Source organism: Haplochromis burtoni, unplaced genomic scaffold (genome assembly GCF_018398535.1).
Source record: "Haplochromis burtoni strain Fernald_Lab_line unplaced genomic scaffold, NCSU_Asbu1 Contig_22, whole genome shotgun sequence".
Lineage (NCBI taxonomy): Eukaryota > Metazoa > Chordata > Actinopteri > Cichliformes > Cichlidae > Haplochromis > Haplochromis burtoni.
The window spans coordinates 172,218-199,823 of NW_024582383.1; the positions used below are offsets into that span (position 1 = coordinate 172,218).

The 27,606-nt window shown below is 45.0% G+C and overlaps 2 protein-coding genes across 3 annotated transcripts in view; one reads left to right on the forward strand and one right to left on the reverse strand.

Moving 5' to 3' along the window:
* Positions 1-9,504, reverse strand: part of LOC102314111 (kinesin-like protein KIF13B) — a gene marked incomplete in the record, with an annotated part of 42,333 nt that extends 32,829 nt beyond the window's left edge. The window contains 11 exon segments of the mRNA XM_005917181.3: positions 892-1,004; positions 1,611-1,745; positions 1,846-1,933; positions 2,061-2,241; positions 3,068-3,160; positions 3,429-3,489; positions 3,563-3,575; positions 7,848-7,941; positions 8,770-8,852; positions 9,099-9,192; positions 9,307-9,504. Of these exon segments, the coding sequence (XP_005917243.2) occupies positions 892-1,004; positions 1,611-1,745; positions 1,846-1,933; positions 2,061-2,241; positions 3,068-3,160; positions 3,429-3,489; positions 3,563-3,575; positions 7,848-7,941; positions 8,770-8,839 (848 nt within the window).
* A 98-nt stretch (positions 9,505-9,602) lies between these two features.
* elp3 (elongator acetyltransferase complex subunit 3) overlaps positions 9,603-27,606 on the forward strand; it is a 39,258-nt gene continuing 21,254 nt past the window's right edge. The window contains exons 1-9 of one of the 2 annotated variants that reach the window (XM_005917157.3): positions 9,658-9,871; positions 10,185-10,284; positions 11,199-11,337; positions 13,476-13,546; positions 13,770-13,833; positions 14,689-14,757; positions 15,279-15,433; positions 20,788-20,949; positions 21,259-21,385. In XM_005917157.3, coding sequence (XP_005917219.1) covers positions 9,850-9,871; positions 10,185-10,284; positions 11,199-11,337; positions 13,476-13,546; positions 13,770-13,833; positions 14,689-14,757; positions 15,279-15,433; positions 20,788-20,949; positions 21,259-21,385 — 909 coding nt within the window. In that variant the 5' untranslated portion in view covers positions 9,658-9,849. Of the gene's footprint in view, positions 9,872-10,184; positions 10,285-11,198; positions 11,338-13,475; positions 13,547-13,769; positions 13,834-14,688; positions 14,758-15,278; positions 15,434-20,787; positions 20,950-21,258; positions 21,386-27,606 lie in introns of both variants that reach the window. The other variant, XM_005917158.3, reaches the window with a different exon arrangement.

Below are 27,606 nucleotides of genomic sequence, written 5' to 3' on the forward strand. Positions count from 1 at the left end.
AAACGGAAAATCTCAGTTTTCAAAAATACCCGTGTACGTGTGGACGTAGCCTCAGTCTCTGACTGGAAGCGCTGATTCGTCATTCGGCTTTTGTCAGACTAAAGTAACTGTTTGAAAAGCTCAGCTATACAACAAGGAGAGATTGACAATTTCCTTTTAGTTCTCAGTTTATTTGATATTGACAAAAGTTGGTCAGTTTTGTCTGTTCTTCTGTAAAACAAACTAAGATTTATTTGTAGAATTAATATTTTGTTTCTAAGTGGAATTGACAGTTTAGTCTGTTTTGTTTGTTCTATTTTGAAACTTAAACGCTTTAGCGGCTGCCTTTTGTGTAGCTTGCAATATTTGCCTTTATTTATCTGAAAAAGTCTCATGTTCCTTAAGTACATCTACCCTGTTGAACTTATTATGGGAAATAGATATTTAAATAAAAACAAGCTGCTGATTATTTCACATTTTACTTGTGAGCAACGGCACATTTAAATCTTACAAATATAGTTATTTGGCTGATATCGTGATAGATATCGTTATCGCCTGAAATGAAAAAAAAAACACATATCGTGATATGAAAAAAATCTCATATCGCCCAGCTCTAGTTTCCAGTAACTTCAAACAAACACGGGTGTCTGGAGGCTCTACAGCCGAGGTGGGGAGCTCCAGGCCTCGAGGCCGGTGTACACCCTGGGTCAGCACACCTGATTAGGTCATTACCAGGCCTGTGGAGAACTACACAACATGCTGAGGAGGTCATTTAGCCGTTTAAATCAGCTGTGTTGGCTCATCATCTAAAACCTCGAGGCGGACACTCGGCTCTAGACTGAAGACAAACAGCAGCAGGCAGTAAAACTGTCTCGACTGTCAGTATCACAGCTTTATTTTATGCGCACTCACTTGTTGATGTTGCTGCCTTCTTTGAGCCGCTCCCCTGCAGCTCCAGTCTTCGCTGCCCGCTCGCTTCCAGCCAGATCCACCAGACTCAGCTTGCTCACCTTCTCCCCGCTCGTCTGCAGCAAACACACGGCGCCGCACAGGAGCTCATCGAGCTAGAATCTCTCATAGCTTTTGAATGAGAACGACTCAACGGAAGCAGCGATTCACAGACAAAAGACGAATAAAACACATCTGGGTATCGCAAATGTTGACGCCAATTATTATTTTATACCTTTTTTATAGATGTAACTGAAAAACTGGACACATGTGTTTTTGTGACAGAATGCTAACAGCAAAGTGCCAACAGACACCGACAGGTTTGAGTGTTTATACTTCATAGTAGGTCAGTGTTGCTTAACAACAATAAATAAAGAAATAAATTCCTCCAGATGTTTGCATCACTCTTCGAGTCCGGTCCTGGTACCTGACCGCTGTCAAAGAAAGTCAAATATGAAAACACGAGGGCTGGCTCAAGACTTTTGCACAGTGCGATGCAGGTCTGGCTGGTCGACTAACATCAATGTGAGGATCAGCTGCTTCTCAGTGTTGCATGTTGGGACTTTGAATAAGACTAAACGAGTCCCCTTGAGTTCGGACACATTTCATTAACACTCGAGCCAATAACTGAAAGATAATCAGCTGCACAGAGAGACGGCGTGCACATGCGAGCGAGTCCTTACCCCAGACCGCAGGTCCATGAGCGTGTGCGTGAGGATGATGTTGAACACGGCGTGCGACCTGCTGCTCTCCTCATTCATGTTTGTGGCCGCCACCGTGCGAGACTTATTTCCCTCTGACATCAGAGACTCGATGTCCTGTTGAACACCAACAAACACACGCGCCGTCTGCAGCCACCGTTATTACTTCCTGGTCCTCGGAAACCCGATGCGATAAAGAAAGAAACAGCTGGTTTACCTCGTAGCTGGTCACAGCCAGACGGGAGAGACCGTCCACGTAAGGCCCCAAAACTTTGTGCTCTCTGACTCTCAGCGCTTGTCGGCTTCTGCAGAAATAAGGAGACGGTCACAGCTTTAAGTCCTTCAGCTGCCTGGACTTGTTCAGGGACCCTGAATGTTGCATGTTATTCCAACATCCCAGCAGAATGACGAGCGAGGCTCTCAGCATCTCACCCCTTCGGGTCGAGCAGGTCTCGGACCTTCTCGTTGTAAATCTCCATGTAGGACACCTCCACAGTGAAGCTCTCCCCTTCACGGGCCTCCTTCTCAGTCCTGCTGAACAGCGAGCTGCAGAGTCGAGGGATAAGACCGGGCTGCTCTGACGAGCCCATCATGGTGTACGACTTCCCAGAACCTGAAGATAAACGATCCAGACGCCAGTGAGAGACAGAACGAATCACTGATCATTTAACACAGAGCGCTGCAGCTAATGCTTGTATCCAGGATCATAACAAACTTAATTCATTTAGGAAAATTCAGCTGGAATAAAAGAAGCTGCCAAACTAGAGTCAGGTGAGAGCGCTTCATGTCTGACGTGAGTGTGAAGGTCTCAAACAGCATCCCATGTTATTCATTTGTAATCACGAAGAGGGGACTGCTGAGCCAGGCTTATGTTGCACCCTGCAGCTGTTTGACAGACGAGGCTTATGGGAGCTGTGGGCAGGGAGCGGCTGACCTGCCCGAACCTGCATCTGCCCATCAATCAAAAGTTAATCTACTGTTTCGGTTCAGCAGATGGAAAAATGGCAAAGAAGATGGCGTCCTGACAATGTCAGCCACGGCATCATTACTTCATCACGTATGAAGTCGAAGACACCAAGTGCTGCTTCTGCTTAAACAGGCGGAGCGTGCCGTGATAGTAAGATGGACTGTGCCAGCTCTTTCCTCCAGAGCCAATATGTGCAGCACAACAACAGATCAGTACCCACGTGTGTCAGGAAACACTCGGCATTCAGACAGAAACAGTGTGAAACAGGTTACTGCGCTGTGGAGTACAGAAACAAAGTTTTGCAGTGACTGTGACCCAAACTACTGAGAACTAAAAGTCACAAACAGTCAAATCCTGACTCGCTTCATTCAAACCTGACGTAGGAGAACAAATGGAAACATGTGATGCTGCGGTAGGATGTGCAGTTCCTCTTATCGTTACTCATTTTAAAGTTGTTGTTCTGAAATGTTACCCGTCTGCCCGTAAGCAAAGATGCAGGCGTTGTAGCCCATGAAGGCATTGTCCAGCAGACTCTCCCCGAGGCACTGGAACACCACGTCCTGACCTGCACACAAAACTCAGACTAACTGCTGGAATCAGACACAAACGAAGCTGATGATCTACAAACTTTTAACACGAACGAGACGACAGGAAGAATAATTTTGCTGTTTTCAGACTGAGCCACAACCAGTGTGACGCAGTGTGCAACCCCTTCATCCCAGCCCCCCCACGGCCGCTTTCTCAGCTCCATAAATAGCTCCCGAGTATCAGGAAACACTGTCAGGAGACACGTTTGAACAGACTGACATGAACCTCTGTGAAAATGTACCAACCTGCAAACTTGTCTTTCTGAGAGTCGTCCATAGACCAGAAACAGTAGTCGTACGCAAAGACCTGCAGAAAACATGCGACACACGTCTGTAATGTGCACACCATAAATGTGTGATTAATAACTCATCATATTTACCTTGGGCTGATTCCTGCAGACAGAAAAGAAGAAATAATATTGTTACTGATATTTAAACTTATTTGTCATATCTCTCAGTAAAATCTTTGACCACAGACACACACGTACACGTGCACACGCACACATGAACTGACCTCGTTCAAACCTTTGGTCGCGTTTAATAAACATCCACTGAGTGTGTATGCACGGATGTGTGTTACAGAGAAACACAAGAGTCTACTTTAAAAGCTTGTTTTTCCTGCAACCAAGTGCTAAAAACACAAAATCGGTTTCTATCTGCTTCCTGTTATTGTCTTACTAGAAACAGGCTGACAACATCTTTGAATGGGTTTGTGCTCCAGGCTGTGAAACATTCAGGCTGATGTCAGTTGAAGAGCTTCCATACTGGCTTTTCCACTTGTGCTGTTTTTCTGAGGAAGCAGAAAAGCAGCAGGACTGAAGGAAACTTGAGGCTTTCCTGTCTGCAGCCGGATGGAAGACGGCTGTGCAGATCTCCAAGAAGAGGAAGTTCGGTGCAGATGGTATCTTCAAGGCTGAGCTCAATGAGCTCCACGCTGGGGAGCTGCTGAGCACTCTGGGGCAGAGGCGGGTGTGTGGACGGTCAGCTGAACGAACAGGATGCGGTGGGCTTTAAGGCAAAGCTCAAGCTACATCAGGACTCCAGCTCAGACGTGACGCTGCCCCCATCTGCCAGACACGTGAGCTCAAATACAACAACCACCAAACTGCTCACTGCACTCAAAACCAAAGCGTGAGCGTCATACTCCAGGGAGCACAAGTGCCCCCCACACAGGAGGAAGCAAAAGCCAATCATATAACAGCACAATCAAACTAACCCCATACAAGCAAAACAACGCAAACACTGACAACACACAAGTCTGACATGCAATAATATGGCAGCATTTTCAGCCACACTGAGTCACTAAAAGTAAAGGTTTCTCACTCTCTCACACACACACACACACACGCACGCACACACACGCGCGCGCACGCACACACACGCACACACACACACACGCACGCACGCGCACGCACGCACGCACGCTGCAACGAAACAAGGCCTCCCTGTGTGAGACTGGGCTGATCCATGAAAGAGCAGCCTTTAGTCCCGCTCTCCTGGGACGGTGAGGACATTCCTGAGATAACTGGAATCACTAAAGCAGGACGATGGTAGGTCAGCAAGTCTGTGATCAACAAAGTCTGGCTTTATACAACCAGTGATTTACAAATCAAAAAAAATGGAAACAAAGAAATCACCAGGTTTTGTTTGTTTTTTTACCTAATTTGTGTTTCTAAGAAAAATCAGAGCCATATGAGGATATCAATTTAAAATTTCGATAGAACAGTAGCAGCATAACGTCCTCGTAAGTGGATATCAGGCCCTTGAAGAGCAAGACTTAGTATTTTGGCCTAAATAACCCAAAATGTGATGTCCACATATGTGGACGCAGGTCCTAGGAGGTTAAAGCAGGAACAGGGCTTCATTAATCTGACAGGCCCTGCTGGGCTGCAGCCTCCCAGGGTGCTGGGACATATTAACACCCCCTGAAGCAGCTGAACCATCAGGCAGTGAGCTGACTAAGCACAAACTTTACAGAAGAGGCCGTCCTCTTCACAGCAGACAGGGGAACTGCAGTACTACAGACACAGATGCCTTCTGCTTTCCACTTTGGCTGAACGCGAAATGCACACAAAACAATCGGCACACAGAACCGTCTGTTAGAGACACTGATAGCAAAACACCTGCAAATGGCTAATATGATCAAATCAGCTGATGACGTCGGTCTGCCGCTATTATCGCTTTACATCTACACCCTCTTTATTATGAATTCATATTATGATCCTGCTGTGTAATGATGGTAGCATGTGTTCCCTCCTACAGGAGCTGACCAATCATGATCAACCTTTGCATAAACACCCTGTGAGTGCCAACATCTGAGTTGTACAAATCCAACAATCGTGTGCATTTGTACATTTGACAGTGCAATTAAGCACCAGGCTGAACGTCAGGTTGTGCGTCACAATCCAACGTATTATAGCGTCACACTGCAATGACTGCAGCGTTTGTAACGTCCCATTGAGACAGCAGTGGTAGGACTGGAGACCAGCTTGTGCCACAGAGGCTAAAAAAGCAGTTTAACTCCAGTCGGCAGGAAGCTTTTGGAGAAGTCCGCGACACGTGAGAAGATTATGTGAAATGCTAAAAGCTTCGTAAAGACCAAATTTACCGACTGGATAAATTGGGTCACGCCTTCCATTAGGAAGAATAAAATTCACTTCTATAGTAACAACACTGTTGATTCTTGTTAGTTTGTTAATGTAAAATCTAACTATCATGAGTTACAGATGAGTTTACCACCTCCACCGTTCCCGTCTGACCTCTGTGCTGGTCTGGGACCATCTGTGCCGCACTGAGCCTGTAAAACGTGTTCATACCGAGCCCCAAATGGGGAAACGCAGCGCTGCTGAAGCGTGTCAGGACAGAAGAAACACGGATACATACGCATGAAAAAATGCAAAGAATCACAGTGAAATATGAGACTTGAACCTCCTTACAAAGGCAGCGATTCATTTAGTCCATGTTTGCCCTAAGGCACAGTTACATGCTGAACAGGGAACCTGAACGAGGACCAGGACCTCCAGGGAACATCTCCCTGCACCACTCAGTATCTGGCTCACTGCAACACGAGGAGGAGGATCGGCCATCAAAACAAATACAGTTTTGTGTGTGCACAGCAACGCGCTGCACCAGTGTGACATCATAAACGCGACTGGAGTTACAGAAAACTCCGACACCATTTCCCTTTGCTTCTTCCTGCTCCTTCAAATGTGTGTCAAACTACCTGAGCAGGGCTGAGCCGGGACACACGCCCTTTGTAAAGAGTAACGATGCAGAAGAGCCAGAGGGAGATTTCCACGGAGGATGGGTGGAGTTCTAGATTTGAGCCCTTTTCCAAACGACTGGGCGCCAACCTGAAAAGCTGGTTAGATTCTCTCCAAACTCACCTGACGGTAACTAAATGAGTGAATCTGTGCTACAGTCAGTCCTGTTATTGTACACATATTACAACACACTCCCAGCCAGGAATCTCACTGAACTGTCTGCACTTGTCCAATGCAAATAGCTGCTCATAAAAAGGAGAGACAGTCATTAAAATGTTGCAGCGATGAGGAGAAGAGTGTTGCTGTGTAAGGCAGAGGGCCTGATGATGTCATGGTCTTACCCTGATAGCATGAACGGTATGATTTCCGGCTGGCCCAGGATATCGTTGCTTGTGGCTCAAAAAAGTTGCAGCTACCGCAGTGGCTTTGTGACCCCACAGAGGTCACGCAGAGAGGTCAGTGTAAGACATGTAGGTGGCTGTATCGGTGAGTGCATCTGAATGTGATTTTGGTCATCACCCTGACACATTACAACTTCTGCTTCTACAAACCAACCAATAGAAATGCAGCATGAAAGACCAAGTATCACAGGTGAAGAGTTAATGTGACCGAGAAGCTGAAAACCTGGTACGGCAGCCTTTCAACCATCTCACGTGATGGAACCACGTCCACGATGCTGTGTCAATACTCACGGAAACAGGAAACGGTTTACAGAGCTTGTAGACCCCCTGCTCACCACTTTTGCACTGGCCTCACATTTCTGACCTGGAAGCTGTGTGTATGGTGCTGATTCACTGAGACAATGTCTGCCTTGGTAAATACTTATCCAACACAGGAGCCCGTCCCTGCTGACGGCGGACCAGACGCAAACCTAAATCTCTGAATGTTCTTCAGCGGCTATCATGACAGCGACATCGCACGGTAGGAAGCAGCAAAGGAATTGCAGCTCTGAATCACAGCCAAAGATTTAGTAGCTATCATCAGTCTACAGAAAAACCAGAGTTTATTAGATCCATGCTGCAAATTTCAATTTAACACATTCTGAAGCACACCTATGGTCAAGCTCCAGGTCATGCTCCAGCCACCAACACCGGTGCACGTCTGAAACACAGCTAAACAAGCTGTGGCGTGCTGCTTAACTAAAGTTTACTTTGTCAAGTGTGATGTCATCAGATTGATGATCCGCAGCAACGTGACTCAAGCCGACACGTCTGCTCAACAATGTTTCCTGACAAAGAAACTGATTGGCTAACCAGGGAGGCTCCACTGTGGACAGGATCAAAGCAGGAGTAGATGTTGTGGTGAAAGTGGAACAAAGGAGAAAAACTAAACCACAAAGTGTCTGAAATTTAAACAGGTTGGCTTCAAACTCACGACTACTTTCTTCCATGTAACAGCTTACCGGGGGTCTGCTGTGTTCATACTAGTGACGGCTGGATGCAGGACTGTCTGGTTCCCATCAATCTCCACCACACATTTGGTTTTCAGGTCTTTTTCTGGATAGTGGAGAAAAACAACATGTGATTTTTGGACTAAAAAAAACAAAGTGAAATGTCCAAAAACAAGCTGCAGTCTTCATAATGCACCGTTTAAAAGCAGCAGCTCATATACTGGGTGTCATAACTTTCCCTAAAAGTGACTGAGTCACTCTGCAGAGTAACAGGTGGCATGCCTGCCTGCCTGTGTGTCCTTAAGCTTCAAACAGGCCAACAAAGGGAGGCAGGAAGGAGGTTTTATTGAGGCCGATTCATCCAGGCCTGCACAAACACTACGACCAGTTTACAACTCCCTGTGCAGACACTAAGGAAAACCAGGCTCACACCTTCTCTTCCTCATTCCTACCTGCACTGGAAGGATTTTAAGGCGGAGACAGAGCAGCAACTTCCTGTCAGAGTAGGTGTTAGGGCATATGAGTCACAAGGTTGTATTTTATCTTTTAAAATGCTTTATTATCAGCTTTCGTTTGAGGGTCTTAATCAGAAAGTGATAGCTACACTTAAAAGTTCAAAGGTTGCTGCTGCAGTTAGCTGACACTCCAGTCCAGCTCAGCTGTTGTCAGAAGTATTTAGGCCAGTGACAGTGCACAAAACACGTCTCTGCCATATTTGAAGCTTAAATTTAAAGACATAAGAAGTGCGTGTATACTTCAGAGCTTGAGGAGAAACCGGACCCTGCACCGAGCCTTACTGTTTACCAAAAGTTGAACGAGAGCAAACACGGACTCAGATATGGGTGAAGTGCAGGGCCGATACTTCCCTTTGAAGGTGGACGGTTGCCTTTAAAAGGCTTCACTGAAACCAGCGAGTGCAGCCGTTTGTACTCACCTCTCCTGTTCATTGGCCGCACACGAACAGCCACCTTTACATTGGAGACACTGACACTGTTGTCATCCATGGTGGCAGCTGACCTGCGTCACATGAATTAAAAAACAAACAAACCCCAAAACACCCGTGAAATGACTTGGCGTGTACGTAATATCACACATTGTGAGATAACACTTATTTATCCGAGTGACACCTGAACACAGCGATTAAACTGCGTTCATTTTCGAAATCACTTTAACTCCAGTCAGTGACTGGTGAAGTCTGCCGTGAGAAGATAACAAGGCAAAGAAAAGAAATAAACCCTCCATAGTTCAGAGTAGCAAACTAACCGTGTGTGCAGTGGTTTGCCCGTCCGACTCTCCTCTCCTCTCAGGCACCTTCAAGTAGTGACACACAGCAGCTAGCCGGGCACGCTAATGAGGGCTGCATGACAGCAGCACACAGGATTAAATACTTCCACATTTACCGCCGACAAAAGTAACCGGCACTTGTACACAGCACCGTGGAAAGCCCCGTTAAGGTCTAAGAAACACTTACGATGGTCCAGGGTTCACAACCACAGCTCCTCCACCTGTTGCATTTCCTGAAGACTTCCCGCAGGAATCAGTCAAGCCATGTCAGCTCGCGGCTAAAGGGATTTGCTGCGAGCCTTAAGTCAGAGAGCTTCCAAGTCCGTCAGCTGCTCCGCGCACACGCGGACCATCGCTATGAGACGGAATGGAGCGCCGCTCTGTGGTCGCACCTGTCGTAGAGTCTGCGCGTCTCCTTCCAGCTGCGCTTATTCGGCACATGTTGGGATGTTTTAGCGAAACAGCCCTACTCACTGTTAAATAAGCCAAACCTGGCGTTGTTTTACTCATGAACAGATTTACGCGTCAATAAATGACAGGTTAAACACTGCGAAAGTGTGTTTACGTTATTTTGCGACAGCCGCTATCCCCGCACGACAGGTGCCGTGTTCGGTCGCAACGTGGAGTTGTTTACTGTTACCCCAGAGTGCTGTCGGGCTTTAAAGACAGATGAAGCACTTTTAACAGACCTCCTTTCGTAAATAATTGGACTAGGTGACTAACGAAGGAAATGGGGAAGCCAAAGAAAAAGAGTGAGTGTGTGGCAAAGCGTTTAAAACATCGCAAACTGCTTTCTAAAGTGCTGAGGGTGATTGTAGCTTAAAGCTAATGCTAACGGCAGGTCCCATAAGATGATGACAGAAGCTGCATAACTCGGCAGAGAAGAGTTCAGCAACTTTTCTCGTTTTCATAGAGATCCGTTACACCGCATACTGGACTGCGATTCACTCCGTAAAGCTGCATTCGACAATTTGGACTCCTGCACATTATAAAGCTGTTTAAATAACCTGCGAATAAATCTTCTCACTGTAATGACCGTAATCTCACTATGCTGCTCTTGGTCAGGTGACCTGAGCCGAGCCGAGCTGATGATGATGACCATTGCCGATGTCATCAAGCAGCTGGTTGAAGCCCACGAGAAGGGAAAAGACATCAATCTTAACAAGTAAGTAATCAACGATACAGTAGACATACAGCGTGTGCAACAATAGTCTGTAACCAAAACAACAATGAACTGGTCCCACTAACTGTCTACCCTCTGTGTATGTGAAGTTGATTAGTCTTAATGCTCTTTGGCACAGAGCTCCACTGAACAGCGCTGCTGCAAGGACACGTCTTTATTCTAAAAATGTGCACTGTAGTTTATTTATGGACAGCTCAACAACGATGACCATTTTCTGTGTTGGGCTATTGGAAAAATGCACGTGTAAGCCCTCCATGTCACAAAAGATTATAAATTGATATCAGCTGCAGGAAACAGTCATGTGATTACTGTGTAGATTACATAGGCTGCATATTACAATAATTAAGAATCTAGTATAGATGGTAGATCTCCCCCCCCCTTACACGTGGTTCTTTCTCTGGGCCTGTGGTCATCTAAGTGCTGCAGTCCTGTAGTCTGGGCCAATGATGTTGTTGTTATTCATGCAAACTTCACAACCAAACATCTGGTGTGTGTGCCTTAGTGCACTTGGCATGAGTGACTTGTACATCTGTGAAGAGCCCCTCAATGCAATATGATTTATGGAGGTTTTGAAGGAATCAATGTTGTCATCCAGATGTCAAGCAAGACAACGCTAGACCACAATGTGCAAAAGACATTAGCACATTATTGAATAATTAATATGACAAAGGAGCAGCTGAAACACATCGAGGAACAACGAGAAACCTCTTCCTGTCAACCCCAGAGCCGCTGATCTCCTCAGTGGGAAACATGCGCCTATTCCAACTTTTTTAAAAAGCTTTTTGTGCCATAAATCCAAAATAAGTTTGCATTAAAGAACAATTTTAATGAGTTTTTTGTACAATTTTCAGTTCTAGGTGAGTTTTAAGCAAGTTGCATTTTGTGTTTTCAAACAGAGTTAAGACTCAGGCTTCAGCTAAATATGGACTTGAAGCTCAGCCCCGATTGGTGGATATCATCGCAGCTGTTCCACCGCAGTACCGTCGAGCGCTGGTGCCCAAACTAAAGGCCAAACCTATCCGCACTGCCAGCGGGGTACGTTGTGTTTATTCTGCCGTCCATATCTCTGTCCTGGGCCCTATTTCAGGAAGCCGGTTTAGTGCAAACTCTGAGTAAGTATACCTGAGTTAACGAAAACTCTGGGTTTTCGGTTTCACAAAGCGAGTTTAGATTAATTCTGAGTGAGTTACTATGACGACACACTCCGTGAAGCTAACCTGCCCCCTAGCAGGTTTACTTCAACTAACCCTGACGTTCTCCGCCTCTTTGTCAGAAACCTGACTGTAGGAAGTGTCAGACATGGCGTGCCCTTCCTTGAAGAGCCAGTAGATGTTGAAGCCCAAATTCTCCGCAGAGCTCTCCGCCGGGAGAGAGTGATTAGAGCGCGTTTGGACATTTTATCATTTCCTGATGATTTCCTGTGTGAACGTTACCGTTTTTCAGCACAATCTATAATTTATTTGAATAACATCCTCAGGCCTAATATTGCTCATGTGACACATCGCGGACATTCTCTCAGTTCTGTACATATTATTTGTATTGCACTTCGGTTTTTTGCAAACGGGAGCTTTCTGTATAATATTGGTGACGCTGAGCACGTTTCCAAGGCTACCGTCTGTCGGGCAGTCAGGAATGTTACAGTTGCACTGAAACGTCTCCTGTACTCGTTTGTGGTGTTCCCCGGTCATAGACCCACAAGATTTATCAAAGAGGGATGCCACAAAATTGCAGGTATCAGGATGAACAAAACTTAATTCATGATGTGGTGATACTTGAACTACTACTTAAATTTTACATTTATTCTCACGGTTCCCAGGCGTGATTGGCTGTACAGATGGCACTCACATTCCAATCATTGCTCCTTCAGTAAATGAAGGAGACTATGTGAACAGGAAGTCTTTCCACAGCATTAATGTACAGGTACATAGTTCCCTGTAGCATTTCAAACTAACAAATTATTTCATTATAGTAATGGATGCTAATTTGTGTTCTCTGCACTGTGAAGATCATATGTGATGCTGCCAACATTATCACAAATGTGGAAGCCAACTGCTCAGCCTCTGTGAGTGGTGGTGGTGGAGGACCCCCACCTGTTTTTCGGGCCTCCGCTTTTTTTCTGTTGGCTATAACGGGTCACATTTGAGCATACAGAGTAAGCAAATATGTACTTGTAATGTGCTCAGATAATTTCAATAAGTGCTTACAGAAAGGAAATTAATGTAGCCTCTAACTGCAATTGATTTACAAACAGACCAAGCACTATGGCTCATAATACAATTACACCTCACCTGTTTGGACTATATTTTTATATTTCATTTTTACTTGCTGCCAGGAACGTTTGGGGCCTGTTGGGTTGCACCTGCGCTCACATCACATCACAAAATAAAATGTATGAAATAAAAAATAAAATATAATAAAATAACGTGTTAAATGGGTGGAAATCCCTAGATCAATGTTTAAATTAACACTCACGCATTGACTCTGTCGGCTATGTTTTGCCATGCATGCTCCCTTTCTTTTGCAGCTGAGGCTGTGTTACTTTTTTTCTGCAAAATTTGCATGTTATCGCATATGCTGCCATCAGAATTTCGGCCTCAAGCGCTGTAAAATACATTGACCGCGCCTTCTTTCCCTCCGTCTCCATGGTGACTCGCTTAATCTGTGCTCCACTAATCAGGGCTTTATGTATCCTCGTGCGCGCGCTTAACTTGGGGTTAAAGCAACTCCGCGTTGACTGAACTAATTGTTATCAGCCTTTCTGAAACCGAATATTCCGAGTTGGACAGTTCGGGGTTACTCAACCGTGAGTATCGTTTTTCACTCTGAGTTTTCTAAACCGGCTTCCTGAAATAGGGCCCTGCAGTCTGATATTTCAGGTTAAGGTTCAGTAAGGCTGAAAGAAAATGCACTAAGTGGCTTGTTGAGGCATGTTGAGTAATAGTTTGGAGTCACATGTTAGCAGGTGTGTGTGTGTATGTGTGTTTGTGTGTGTTTATGTCTGGTATAGGATGAGTACAGCGTACAACACTGATGGGGTTTAATCCTTCAGCTCAGCTTTAGATGGACAGTGAAGATTGGAAATGCATGAATGTTCAGACTATATGGAAATTATCTCTCACAATACCTAACCCCCAAAATGGGAGCAGATTTAATAACTTGTGTTTTTACTGCAGATTGCAGTCGTAGCTGTGATGTGTAAACCTCATCGATGTCCTCACATCAGCTTTACAGGCAACATCTGTGTGTAAGTTTTGCTTTTTGATGAGAGAAAATCTGTGAGGACATATTTCATCTTTGAGCTGCTTCAGCATGAGCAGTATCAGTGCTGTGTAAGTATATTTAGTGGTCATACTGTGGTTCACAGAACAAACCCTAAAGCCAGGTAGATGTAAAAGCTTTGACCTGTTTGAGCTTGAAGTGCTGACAGGAGTTTATTAATAATCAGTTTTTTGTTTTCACTCTGGCAGCTACTGTCCCGGTGGACCGGACTCTGACTTTGAGTACTCCACACAGTCTTACACTGGCTACGAGGTGAAGCACCTTGATTTTCATCTACTGTGTATGCCTGCATGGAAGGTTTGAAGCCTGATAAAGTAAATAAGTTGTCTCCTCAACCCAAACTGGGAGCTGTTTCCACAGCAGCCTCTGCGTCCCATTCTACTTTCAGAAACTCTCAAATCCACAAATAAGCAGTCAGAGAGCAACGTGCTCGTTAGAATAAAATGTTATTGCGAGGACTTTACTGCCTGATCATCCAGGACTTTGTGAGGACAAAGACTTAAAAATGAATTCTGGATTTATCCTGGAGCCGGTTTAGAAAAGTTACGGACAAAATCGAATCGTGGCAGTGCTCTCGCTGTGTTTGTGTAGAGACCAGAATTTATACGCATGTGCCTCGACACACGTGTAGCTACATTTCTAGGGAAGTTCACATCACGTTATGATGTCGTGTTTGTCTTTGTTTGTGACTTCCCTACAGTGAAGAACCCAGAGGTATAAATCCGTTATAATAACTACAGTAATTCAGCCTAGAAGTAACAGTTACATGAAGTGGTCCTTCAGCATGAGGCAGGATGTTTGCAGAGATATTGTGCAGGTGAACAAGAGCATTCCTCCGAAACGGTTTAACATTCAGCTCAATGGACACGCTCTGTTCAGAAATGACTCCCAGGTTCCTCACAGTGTTACTGGAGGCCAGAGTGATGCCATCCACATACATCAAGTGTGTATATTTTGTGCATTGATACTTTGAGCCATGTTTTTTAATTTAACCCAAAAAACGGGTGTGTAAGGTTCTTAGCACAGAACCCTGTGGAACACATGTCTGTCTTTTGTATGTAAGCAAACGTTAAATGTCCTTCCTGCTTCTCCCCTTCTTTCTGACAGCCGACTTCCATGAGAGCCATCCGAGCTCGTTACGACCCCTACCTGCAGACCAGACATCGAGTGGAGCAGGTCGGTGATTTTCTACGGTGTACTTTTTAAAAATTGACATTGTTTTGATTATTTGTGTTATTTTGGCTTTTCCTGAAATTACAGAAGCAGGAAGCACCTTAATCAGGTGTTTCGATTGAAGTGTGTCTCTTTATGTGGTCTCTAGATGAGCCATTTCCACAAATCAGCCGGTGATAATATATTTAGGTGCTGTAATGAGTGTCGAGGCTTTCACTGACCCTAATTATGCCATTATTTAAATTTATGGGCCCATTAGTGCTTCGCAGCAGAGCAAAGTCAGTCATTGGAACAGTTCATGTGGATCTTTTTTTAAACTGGACACAGTTTTTGTTTTTTCCATGGAGCTTTGCCTGTGGGGGGTCCGGTTTATGTGCACTAGCTGTTTAAAGTTTAATTACAGTTAATTTTTTGAGGGAACAAAATGATCGTTCTGCTGAGTAATGGTGCATTGCTGCACTTAGCTGAAGTTGCAGATAAGTCCATTGCTTTAATGGTACCCAACCCTCGGGTGTGATTTGCAGCTGAAGCAGCTGGGCCACAGCGTCGACAAAGTGGAGTTCATCGTGATGGGAGGGACCTTCATGGCTCTGCCTGAGGACTACAGAGACTACTTCATCAGAAACCTTCACGACGCCCTGTCAGGACACACCTCTAACAACGTGGCTGAGGCTGTCAGGTATTTAATGAACTCCAGCGTTGAGCCTGGCAGGGGTCTGTGTCTCACAATAAGAGCAGAACACATAGTAGGATCTCTCTTGATAACAAGGATGTTAAAACGGTCACGTATGCTAGAACTACTGAGAATAACAACGGTAGCATGTTTGGACCCTTCCATGCTAGTGGTTGAAAAGTAAATGCCTGCTTTTGTGTGAAAAGGCACGTGAGAACATCTCCAATGACATAATGTCGGAGTTAAAGGTTGGATTTCATGTGGGTTTCAAAAAGCTCGCAGCGAGTGATGCAGAGATTGTGAAGCGGCTGACGTCTTTGGGATGTGTCGATTCCTGCAGTGATTATTAGACAGAGGTTTTTCCTGTAGGCAGCAGGCCCTGTTTGCACCTTTCCCTGACGGCCACTCGCCCCTGCAGCCTCTGGTCTCAGCTGCAGTGTTTTTACCATCGGATTTTCAGAAAACGTGTAAAGGTTGTAACCACAAGAGGGAGCAACTTCACCATTTTCAGTATTTCCCTGAACTCACTGAGCTCTTCTCGCCTTCTGATCATCTCATTTTACTCTGACTGTCCATTTGCATGTTAACATCAAACTATTACCTGAGTCTTACCTGCAATCTTCTAACAGATTTTCTGTCACCCGTTGTTTTGTTTGACTTCTTCTGTATATTTTGGTGGTGATCTGAAACGTAACTTTTACATTTGGATTATTACTCGATAAGCCAGTGTTTTTTAGTGCCTTGTGTCATGTGGCACACCTCGGCCTTTTCTCCCCGTTTCCTGTGTGTAACAATGGCTCCTGCCTATCGTCTCTCAGGGCTACTGTACTGTAACCCTGAGAGACGGCGGGAGAGAAGAGACGGTCTCTTCCGCTGAGACCATTTATGTTGAGGCAACAGTAGGTGGATCAGCTGATTGCCCAGACGCAGCTCTCTCTTCTGACCAAAGTGTGGACACAGATTTTCATTTAATGGTTTTTCTTTATTTTCATGATTATTTACTTTGTAGTAAAAAAGTGTGAAATAACCCGAAACATGTTTTATATTTTAGATTCTTTAAAACAGCCCCCTTTGCTTTGATTACTGCTCTTCGATGAGCTTCATGAAATGCTTTTCCTTAGTCGTGGTTTCTCAGCAGCTGTTTGACCATAAAGGCCTGATTCACACAGTCTCCTCTGAACATGTAGAGATGTGTCTGCTGCCGGAGCTCTGTGTGGCATCTATCTGATCTGAGCTGCTGCTAACCTGCGCTTTCTGAGGCTGGTGACTCGGATGAATTTATCCTCAGCAGCAGAGGGACTCTTGGGCTTCCTTTCCATAAACATGTGAGCCAGTTTGGTCGTAGCGCTTGGTGGTTTTTGTGACTGCACACATTCAAGGTTTTAGCAAGAAACTCCACAAATGATCCCTGACAGGCACACCTGTGAAACCATCTCAGGTTTGCAGCCCTGCCAAAACAAGCAAAGGGCGGCAGCTTAGAGGAATCTGAAAGATAAAATATATTTAGAGTTATTTAACCTTTTTTTCTCTGCCTCCAAAGATCTGGTTTCATATATTTGATGTCTTCAGTTTGTACAATGTAGGAAGCAGGGTTTCAATAGTTTTACAATTTTCATTAGTTTTTATTTTTATTTAGTTTTGACTTCAGATTTTCAATTTTATATCAGTTTTAATTAGTTTTTACCAATTGTTTGCTAGTTTAGTTTAGTTTTTATTTTTTTGAAAATCCTTAGTTTCAGTTATAGTTTTAGTTGTGTTTGCAATAATTAAGTGTAACAACATCCCAGTTTCATCATATCAGTCATGCTCTTCTGCTCATCCTTGGGTATGTTGCTATTCCAGTTACCATACTGCACCCTGCACAGGTCGCCTGTCTGTCGCAGGGCTAACACGCAGAGACAGACAACTCACATTCCCACCTATGGGTTCTTTAAATAAATAAATAAATACATAAATAAAGGCAGATGAACAACCACTGATACCAGGCAACTATAAAATGTATATCTTGGCCCCAATGAGACTATTAACTCTCGCAGCACCGGGTGTTCGTAATTTTGGTTCAAGTGAATTGATAAACTTTTTGAAGGCATTTGACTCACACAGTTGTGTAGATATCCCCATCCTGTTGTCTCGGGATGCATCACGCTGCCTTGCCTGGGGTTAGCGTCTGTTTCTGGGGATGAGGGTTGAGTGTGCTCCCTTCTCAAGGTAAGCTAGGTTAGCCTTCTTGTGCGAGCTTTTCAAGTGCACTTTAAGGTTTGTGGGATTTTTTCCTTTAGAAATGTCCCTCATAATTTGTCTCTTTCCACTACAAGACACTTGCTTTATCCAAAACACAGTCATATTCAAAGTAATCCCAAATTGGACTCTGGCGCTTTCTCCCGACTTTTCCTGACATGATTCTGCGCGTGGACGCAGCAACACAGACGACTCGACTAACGTGCTGCCACCTGCTGGCACAATGAGACACAGCAAGAAAAATCTGGGAACTAAACTTCATTTTCACCCTCGACTCTTGTAGGACACGCACACATCTACGAAAACTAAACACATTTTGCTATAAATTCAGTTAATTTTAGTTTTGTGAACACTCATTACAGTTTTAGTTAGTTTTCCTTTTTTTGTTTTTATTTTTATTTCCGTTAACGAAAATGTTTTTTCACTTCTAGTTTTCGTTATTTCATTAGTTTTCGTTAACAACAATAACCTTGGTAGGAAGTAGTAAAACCATTAAATGACAAGGTGTGTCCAAACCTGTGACTGCTGCTGTACATCATTGTGTCTGTTTCCTCAGAGGCTGTGCTGCACACCATGCTGGTGATTCTTTGGGAATCACCGTGTGTGTGTCACCAAACGTGTTAACCTTCTTTACATGTTTATATGATCAGCTGAAAAATAAAAATGAAACCAGTGCAGCATGAGTGTAATACTGGGACTCCCAGCATCCCCTGCTTGTGCCATGCAGTAATAAAGTAGCGTGCCTAATTCCACTCTGCTTTAGTTCAGTCACCACCAGACTTCATGAAAGAAGTAAAAAGACGTTGATGAGGAATCCACACATTAAACTGTTGAATGAGTTCATTCAGGATTCGGGTGAAAGGAATAAGTGAAGTCACTCTGACGAGTCCTCTGCTTTTACGCCCATCGATTTCTCACTCGGCCACTTGTGGCCAGTTTTGAATGAAATCGTCCCGCAGCTGCTCGGTGTGGATGAGTAGAAACACCAAGATGATTGGAGAAGATTCTGAGTCAGGTTTATAGAGACGATTGGACCAAATAATGGGTTTGTCTGCGGCCAGCCGCATCAGCCTGTTTGTGTGCAGGAGTTATTTGCTTTCCTAAAGTCCGATTAGGCCCGAGAGGCTAGTTTGTGTGATTGCGTGTCTCTTCTGATGTATGTCCCGTGTGTGTACACGAGTGTGTTTGCAGGAAGTGTGTGAAAGTGTGCCTGAATCCTCCCTGCACTTCTATCAGCATGCTTTGTTAAGATGCTGGGATTACGGTAATTGCAGTGGCTGCGTCTGCAGGAAACACTCGGTTTTGCTGCCCTTATCTCTGTGTGTGTGTGTGTGTGTGTGTGTGTGTGTGTGTGTGCGTGTGTGTGCGTTTGAAAAAAGTCGTGTGCATTTGATGTCTCTGCTTCTCACCCTGCTCCTGATCGGATCGCAGCAGTGAGATACCTCGAGATAATCGCCCGAGATAATAGACTTTTTATTGATTCATCTCACACAATCTGATCATTCTCTCTGGAGCATAAACTCTTGTAATTGGTGTAAATCAGCCAGCAGACTGTAAAAGATGGACGTTTATTGCCAGCAGATACAGTCTGAAGGAATATGAGCCGGTGTGAAGGCAGCTAATCGTCATCAGAGCAGCTGGAGCGGAGAGAATGACACCTGGCCAGTGTCACAAGAAGAGGTGTGTGTGTGCCTGTGTGTGTGCACGCGTGTGTGTGTGTGTGTGTGTGCGTGCGTGTGTGTGTGTGTGTGTCTGTGTGCGTGCGTGCGTGTCTGTGTGTGTGTGTGTGTGTGTGATTTCGATCAGTCACTCAGATAAGTCTGGAAGCATCACTGGACTCGATGTTGTTTCTGTCTCGAGATTTGTAGAAGACGAGTGACCGCGCTGCGTCACATGTTGCTCTGTTTCCATCTCAGGCGTCCTTGTTGTTTATTGCTTTATTAATCAGCCTGTGTCACGTGGCATGCAGGGACACTTAGTGAGCAGTGTGGCCTACTGTTAATATTTAATGGGTTAGCTTTTATGATCATTCTGCACGTTGTTCCAAATATTACTGAAATGGAAAAGATGCAGAGTGTAGAGCGGACCAGAGGTGGTCGTACCAAATATTCACTTTGAAGATCATTAAACTTGTGCAAACTGTTTCTGCCTCATGTCCTGTACTTTCATGATTTCAATAAATCACTGCACCTCAGAAAGAAATGAGGGGCGACTCGAGCACTGAAAATCATAAAGAAATAGAGATTATAAAGAATTCAAACAAAGGGTCTGATTGAATATGTGATTCAGAGACAAATTGTTTAAAGGGACGAGCCAGTCGGGAATTTCTAAAGTGTGTGATTTTTGTTTGATGCCAAGACTGTTGACAGATTTCACTTAATATCAACAAGATGCTATCAGGTTCAGTCAGATTTGAAATGGAAGAAGTCTCAGCAGGACAGTTTAGATTTCACTGAAAGTGTTTGTCTTTGCAGAAAGATTAGACTCACGGACTTTGGCAGAGTTGCAGAGAGATCTGAATCCAAGTTTATAAGCTGGGATTGTTTGTAATAAAGCAGATTTTTATCTGGACGAACCACAAGATGTTACCTGGCCAATGGCTGCTCTGACTCATGCACTGCTCCCGCGTCTCCTGCCTCTTATAACCCAGAGAGCCTCAAAATGTATTGTAATTATGTCAGAAGTTGGCAGATGTATTTGTTGAATCCATTTGAAATGGTGTTAAAGACAGCTTCAAAGAAAACGCTTGAATCCAGCAGGACCAAACATACCCAGTAAAGTGTCAGTGACTTGCAAACAAAACACTTGTTAATGTCTCATTTAGCATTTCCCCCTGTCATGCATTTTCTTTATTGGATTAATCAGTGTGTCTTTAATGTGAGGTTAGTGTTAACTGTCGGGATAATGAGCCGAGCAAACTCGCAGCCTGTAAATTGATGTTGCTAAATGGTCCCAGTAATATGTTTCCTTCATATGGAGCAACTCAAACATTTAGACTCTGTGAGACTAAATAGTGAAATTAAAAAGACATTATCACACAGACATGAAAGCGATATTTTAAAAACACCCAATGAGCAGAAACGACATCAGCACAAGTAACTGGGAATGTTTTTCTCCTGCAGGTACTCGGAGCGCAGTAATACCAAATGCGTGGGGATCACTATCGAGACGCGGCCCGACTACTGCCTGAAGCGGCACCTCAGCGACATGCTGGGCTACGGATGCACCCGGCTGGAGATAGGAGTCCAGAGCGTCTATGAAGACGTGGCCCGCGACACCAACAGGTCCGTGGGTAGAAGTCATGTGGGGTGGGGATGGCTCAGTAGGTAGAGTGGCGGCCCCATGATCGGAAGGTCGGGGGTTCGAATCCACTGAACGGCTACCCTGAGGTACCCCTGAGCGAGGTACCGTCCCTACACACTGCTCCCCGGTGCGCTGCTTAGTGGCTGCCCACTGCTTCACTGAGTGAATGGGTCGAATGCAGAGAGAGTAATTTCCCCACGGGGATCAATAAAGTATACATTATTATTATTATTGATGGGGTTGCAGCCTGCAGGCTTTAACAGCTACTCTCTGCTTGTGTGTTTGTGCAGAGGCCACACGGTGCGAGCTGTGTGCGAGTCTTTCCACCTGGCAAAGGATGCCGGCTTCAAAGTGGTCGCCCACATGATGCCAGACCTGCCGAACGTGGGCATGGAGAGGGATGTGGAGCAGTTCATTGTGAGCTTTTTTCTTTCTCTTTAGCGCAGTTTTACTGCTAATCTGAGCTGAAGGTGAGAACGGATACGAGGAACGAGTGAGGGTTGGTAGGTTATCGGTATTACTTTGTCAATAAGAGGGAACCGCTTCCACCGGGGCGAGTGGACTTGGTTTTGGAGGTTAAATGATGGCAGCCTTTTGCTTGTACAGTGCTGTGAATCCCTGTCTTCTGCATATACAGGAAATGTTGTGAGTCCTTACAGTAATCGCATTACTTTTGAGGCCTCGTTGGTGGCCTCCCTGGAAAATTCTGGTCGCTAAGGAAAAATGTGCATTCAGCGAGCAGCTGGTTGGTGGTTGCTGGAGGTCAGCAGCTGTGCTGGGTGCTGTCAGGCTGAATAAGAAGGTGCTGCACCAAAAGTGTCCTCTCGACCGCTTTGGTCACCAGCAGATCGCCACGGTTTGGATGGAAGGTGCCGACCGCTCTGCAAACACTCACTAACGAAACATCAAATGATGGTGAAACTCAAAAAAGTGAGACACAAACTTCAAATTAAAAGTTGTGCCTTCCTGCTCAAACAACACGTTTCAAAGACGCAGCTTTTAATCAGTCAATCAATCAATCAAAGCTTTATTTGTCACATGCAGGTTGCCCTGCAGTGAAATGGGACCCCCCCCGACCTTACACATATAGCACAGACATTACATGGGGATACAGGTCGGAGATTGGTAGAATCAGAGAAAAAAACATTGAAATGTACACTACAATGGGAAGAGGAAAAAAAGAGACCCCTACTCATGCTGTGCTTCCATGGTAGGACAGCATGAGAACAGGAAACAAAAAAAACTCCTCTGCACAAAAAGCACATAAATGTCCACAGCACAACTTTGTGAAGACATGACAAGCCACAGAGGTGGGTGGGGGGTGAGGAGTAATCCGAAGCGAACACAGCAGCCGCCCTGCACAGCGCTACCATTCCAGCGCGGCACACAGCCCGCCGCGTTCCCTCGCAGGAAACAAGCATCGAAGGCGTTGGAAAGGGAGGGGGGATGAGTGTGTGCTTATCAGTGTGTGTGTGTGCGTGTCCATAGTTCAGCTGAGACAGTGTCCTTCGCCCTGCCAGGCTAAGTAAACAGTCTGCCAGCCAACCCAGGTGGCCTTGCATGGGATGGGAAGGAACAGACTCAACGCAGTCGTTATCAGGGAGTTGTTGTTCGGCTCCAGCCCGAACCGTGAGAGCTCTCTGCCCGTGCTAACGAGCGTCCAGCTGCAGACCGCCACGTAGTGATGTGTTGGTCGCGAACGAACCGCCTCTTAGAGCCGGCTCTTTGAAGTGAACGCGCGAGCCTCTTTCTCTCGCACTTTTTTCCGCTTCACTCTGCACGTGACCCTTGTGCTTGAGGAGCAGAGGGGGGAGGGGCGACTTCCTGTGTAATTTGCATAATTTTGAATCATTATTATGCTTTAAATTTTACTTCTGTGATCCTCGTCTTCTTTTTTTTTTTTTTAAACAAAAAAGTACAGGCTCCGCCTCGCTGACTGACATCAGCACAAATATGGCGGTCAGTGTTTGTCGGCCGTGTCATGTTTTGCACTGACTGAATGTTAAAAGATGGTTTGATTAAAACGATGAAAGCTGTCACCACTGATATATTTCAACTGAAGGTTAAAGACCAAAGCATAACGTACAGAAACAGAAAGCATCAACTCCTGGTCACATGATTATTTTGGACCTCAGCGTTGGCCAGGATCGAATCCCTGATTGGATATTTTTATGGATTTCCTTCATAAGAAAAGTTGTAAGCGGACAGAAGTGTGTCGACATGTTCTTGAGAAACAAAATGAGTAAAAGCTCCAGACTAAAAATAGCACGTTTGGTCGATCATCAGGTTTATTGTTTGTGGAATAAGTAGTCAGACCTTCCCTCTTCTGCATGGCAGCAGCGTGCGTCACCTCACAGTGCGATAGTACCAAGTATGTCCCACGTGTAGCGTCTCAAAATAGACCCGGAAGACGGCGACAGTCACTCACAGTCGATGGAAGTCTTGTCAGATGCCACTCAACGACGGGCTCAGTTTGCTGCTGTGATTGGAAACATGGCTGAATGCGCAGAATCAGACGGGCTGCCTTCCCAGAGCGCCAAACTGTAGGACGTAAATGACGACTCGGTTTGAAGCTGCGTGCGCTCTGAGCTCATTCCACTTGTTTTGAAATCAGGTGATGAAAATGCAACGAAGGAAAAGAGCAGATATGACTAATCGGTGCAGGTGATATGACAGTGGCTGTGTAAGAACCAGCAGTGATATTGATTTCCCCTCTCGTACCTGATAATTAAACCGTGTTTGTGTTTCGTTTTTAAACTGCTGCGTCTGATACGTGGCTCGCTTTGAAGGAGAATCTGATACAGAGATGAAAAGACCCCAAACCGCCGTGTTGCTCTGAGATTAGCTGTAACCTGCTTTCACACTCAGCTCAAAGTGAAGACATGTTTGAAAAAGATGTTTTAATCTCAGATACTTAAGTTTAAAATGTCAGAGTTTGTAGAAGCCTTGGCTAACAGCACAGCGTGATGTGGGCAGTTTGTTTGGTTCTCACAGGTCCAGTGGCTTTATTGTCTTTCCAACCACGTGCAGTAGGGGTGGGCGATATAAACGATATACGATAGAAACGATATAAATTTGGCCAACGATAGAGATTTTGACTATACCGCTCTAGCGATAGCGCATGTTGATGATGTCATCAAGCTGCGCCTGTTTTGGTCGAAAGCATCGCAGCGGCTAAAACCATTATCATCTGGAAAATATGCCGACAGCCACAGCAAAGAGATGAAGCACTGTTGAAATATGGGGAAAGCCAAAAACTGCGCTTCCTCCACTTCCCTAACAATGTTGAATTAATGTTGTAACTTAATGTTGAATTCTCTGGCAGCTGCTCTGTTCCCATGTTGTTGCAGTATATGAATGACTAACCTCGTATTATGGATGAATAATCTCAGTTGTTCTCCTGACTGAAGTTTGGCCCGTGTACAGGATCCTGCTATGCGATTGCATTTGTCCCTGACCACCAGAATCCCTCACGTTAACTTTTATCCAGTGGAAAAAAGTTCATCCTCCAGCTTCACTGTGCTAATGTTATGCTAACATAGCTGTGTTGCTAGCAATCACGTAGCACAACATTATATACCAGGTAGGGGTGGGGGAAAAATCGATACTGTGTAGTATCGTGATATTTTGTATCGATGCAGGGACGGCAGAAATCGATATTTTGTTACAAAAAGGTTTTTGTGCTCTGACTTCAGAGCATGTTGATCCTTTTTCTGAGCAAGAATCCTGACATTCCTTCACTGTCCAAATGTGTTTAACTTGTTTTGGCAGCAATAAGCATGACAGTTTACTTATTTTAATTTAAGACATGTTTTATTTTAATTACGTTTAAAACTTTTTTATTTAATGTCAAATTATATTTTGTTTTAATTTACTTTCAAATTCTTCAGTTGCTGAAGGGGCTGCATAGTTTTCATAAATAGCTATAATTGTACCAGATGGTTGCATTCAGTTAAGTTGGACTAGACTGTAATACAAACCGTTCAGTTTGTCAACAATAAAACTGACTGAATGAGAGAAAGACTGAGTGCGAGACTTTGATATTAGATAAAATGAATATTGATAAAGTTTACCTTTATGTACAGAATCTGAATATCGCAAAATATTTTTAAAAATTGCAATAATATCGTATCGTGGGATGTATGGTGATTCCCACCTCTACCAGGTAGTCCAACTTCAGTAACCCTGCAAACGCCACTGCTGTTTAGTTTTCTGTCTTCATTTATGTTGGAAGTGGTAGCAGAGCTGTACGTTTGAATTAGTTTCAAAAATCTCTCAGTCAGAACATGGTATGAAATGTTTAGGTGGAAACTAGCGAGCTAACTTCCTGTTAACTTGTCTGTAAGGTTCTCAGTCATCCAGGTCATCGTAGTCAAAGGAGCTTGCAAAGAAAAGCGTCTGGACTTCTTTAAGTTGCTTGAAGACGTTTCACCTCTCATCCGAGAAGCTTCTTCAGTTCTAAGGTCAAATGGTGGAGAGTCCCAGATATAAACCTAGTGGGAGTTTCCCCCCACAGAGGGACAAAAGGACCCCCTGATGATCCTCTAATCGCCTGAGCCAAGGTGTGAAACTGGGTGTGGGTCCCAATCAGCCAGAGTTTCGGGTGAGTTCATTGTGAAACCTGGCCCCACCTTATCATGTGATTTCCTGAGGTCAGATGGCCCAGGATGTGAGTGGGCGTTAAGGCGTCTGGGAAGGGATCTCAAAACTGGATTATAGATGGCAGAGAGTTGGTGTCGTAAGCCCCGCCTCTGTTCAAAGATGGTCGCTCACAGTGGACATAGATGCTTCTTTCACTCCTCTTTCAAACCATCTGTCCTCTCTGTCCAAAATGTGAACATTGGCATCCTCGAAAGAGTGACCTTTGACCTTTAGATGCAGATGGACTGCTGAGTCTTGTCCTGTGGAGGTGGCTCTTCTGTGTTGTGCCATGCGCTTGTGAAGTGGCTGTTTGGTCTCTCCAATGTAGAGGTCTGGGCATTCCTCGCTGCACTGTACAGCATACACCACATTGTTAAGTCTGTGTTACTCGCAGCAACAACTCCACCTCATTGTGAGTCCATTTAAAAACTCGGTGCTTTTCCTCCACATTTTGCTGCAACGTTTCAAAGAGCCGGAAAGCAAATAAACAGCAGACAGAAATGAGGCAGGTCGAATCTTCTTGCGTTTCACGCATGCGCTGGACTGGAACGTGAGCGTTTTCGGCCGTTTCAATGTGGACGCACAACTCTGTGAAAATGACTGAAAACGCTAGTGTGGACGCGGAGCGTTTTCAAATCTATCCGGGCCAGTGTGGACGTAGCCTCCAGTCACTGAGCAGCTCCCACCCCTGATGAGCCTGTGTGAGCACTGAGCGGCTCGTTCAACAGACTTTTACAGGAAGGAGGTCACTCTTACCAGCAGCTGTCAGACGGCTGGACGTCCTGGTCATCGGCTTCTTTGTTCACTGTACGTGTCACCAGAATCACTCCCCCAACACACACACACACACACACACACACACGCACACGCACACACACACACACGCGCGTGTACATATTTCTGTACATATGAACTTCAGTTGTGTGTATAGGACTACTTTGTGTCTTCCTTCTATAGTTTATATTCCCCCTTCTGTAACAGCTGTGTAGCACCCAAATTTCTCAACGGTGGGATAATAAAGGTTTATTCTTTTCTAGAACAGCTCTGGCAGCAATAACTGGAAGTAGTCATGTTTTGGTCTCTGATATCTCGCTGGGGGACATGTGTCCCACTTTTCTTCACAGAAGTTCTGCTTTTATTGTGAAGGTGTGAGGAGTTCATTGGCAGATGCTACAATCCTCACCTTCATACAGGGAGGACTTTATTTCAAACATAATTATATGGCAAGTGTCTGTGAGCGGAGCGACTCATGAGAGCAGAGTAGGACTTCTCTCTGAGCAGAATAAGGAAGGTGTGCAGCCGTGAGAGCGTCTCCAGTCTGGTGCACGTCTTTGGACTTCTTTCAAAGCAAACCTCACGTACATGTGTGTTCACTGAAGCCGTCGTGCCCGTGAATGTGACTCACATTGTACCGTGGAGGGTGGGACTGTGACAGGAAGCTGTATCTGTGTTTCCTTCCCTGCAGCATTTCCTCTGTCACTCGTCCTCTCTGTCGTCTGTGTTTCTCCCAGACAGCCCAGAGTATTTTCTCTCTCGCGTCTCCTTTTTCTCCTCCGTTGTCTCTCACTTGATCTCTTTCTTCTCTCTCCTCTCCAGTTGTAACGTTCCTCTCGTCTCCTCCAGCAGTCACACCGGCTTCCTCTCTGCCTCTTTTATCACACTGACACTTACATTATACAACTTGTGTGTGACTCCCCTTTGTTCCTCCTCATCATATCTAATCTTCCATGACACCCGTCATGCCAGTGAGTGGAGCGTAAAAAATATGAATTTTCACTCCAGGATCCAAACTAAGCTTTTCAGGATCCTTTTCCATAAAAATCCGAGCTAAAGCTCTTACTGACGGAGCATCCAGGAACAGCCGGTTTGAAGGACGGGAAGAAGAAATGATCAGAAAAGGTGGGGGAAATGGAGAAGAGAGGAGTGCCTAGATTTGCATTGTTACACCCCGGCCTAGGCAACCGGGGTGCAACGTAGAAAAACAGAAATAAGGAAAA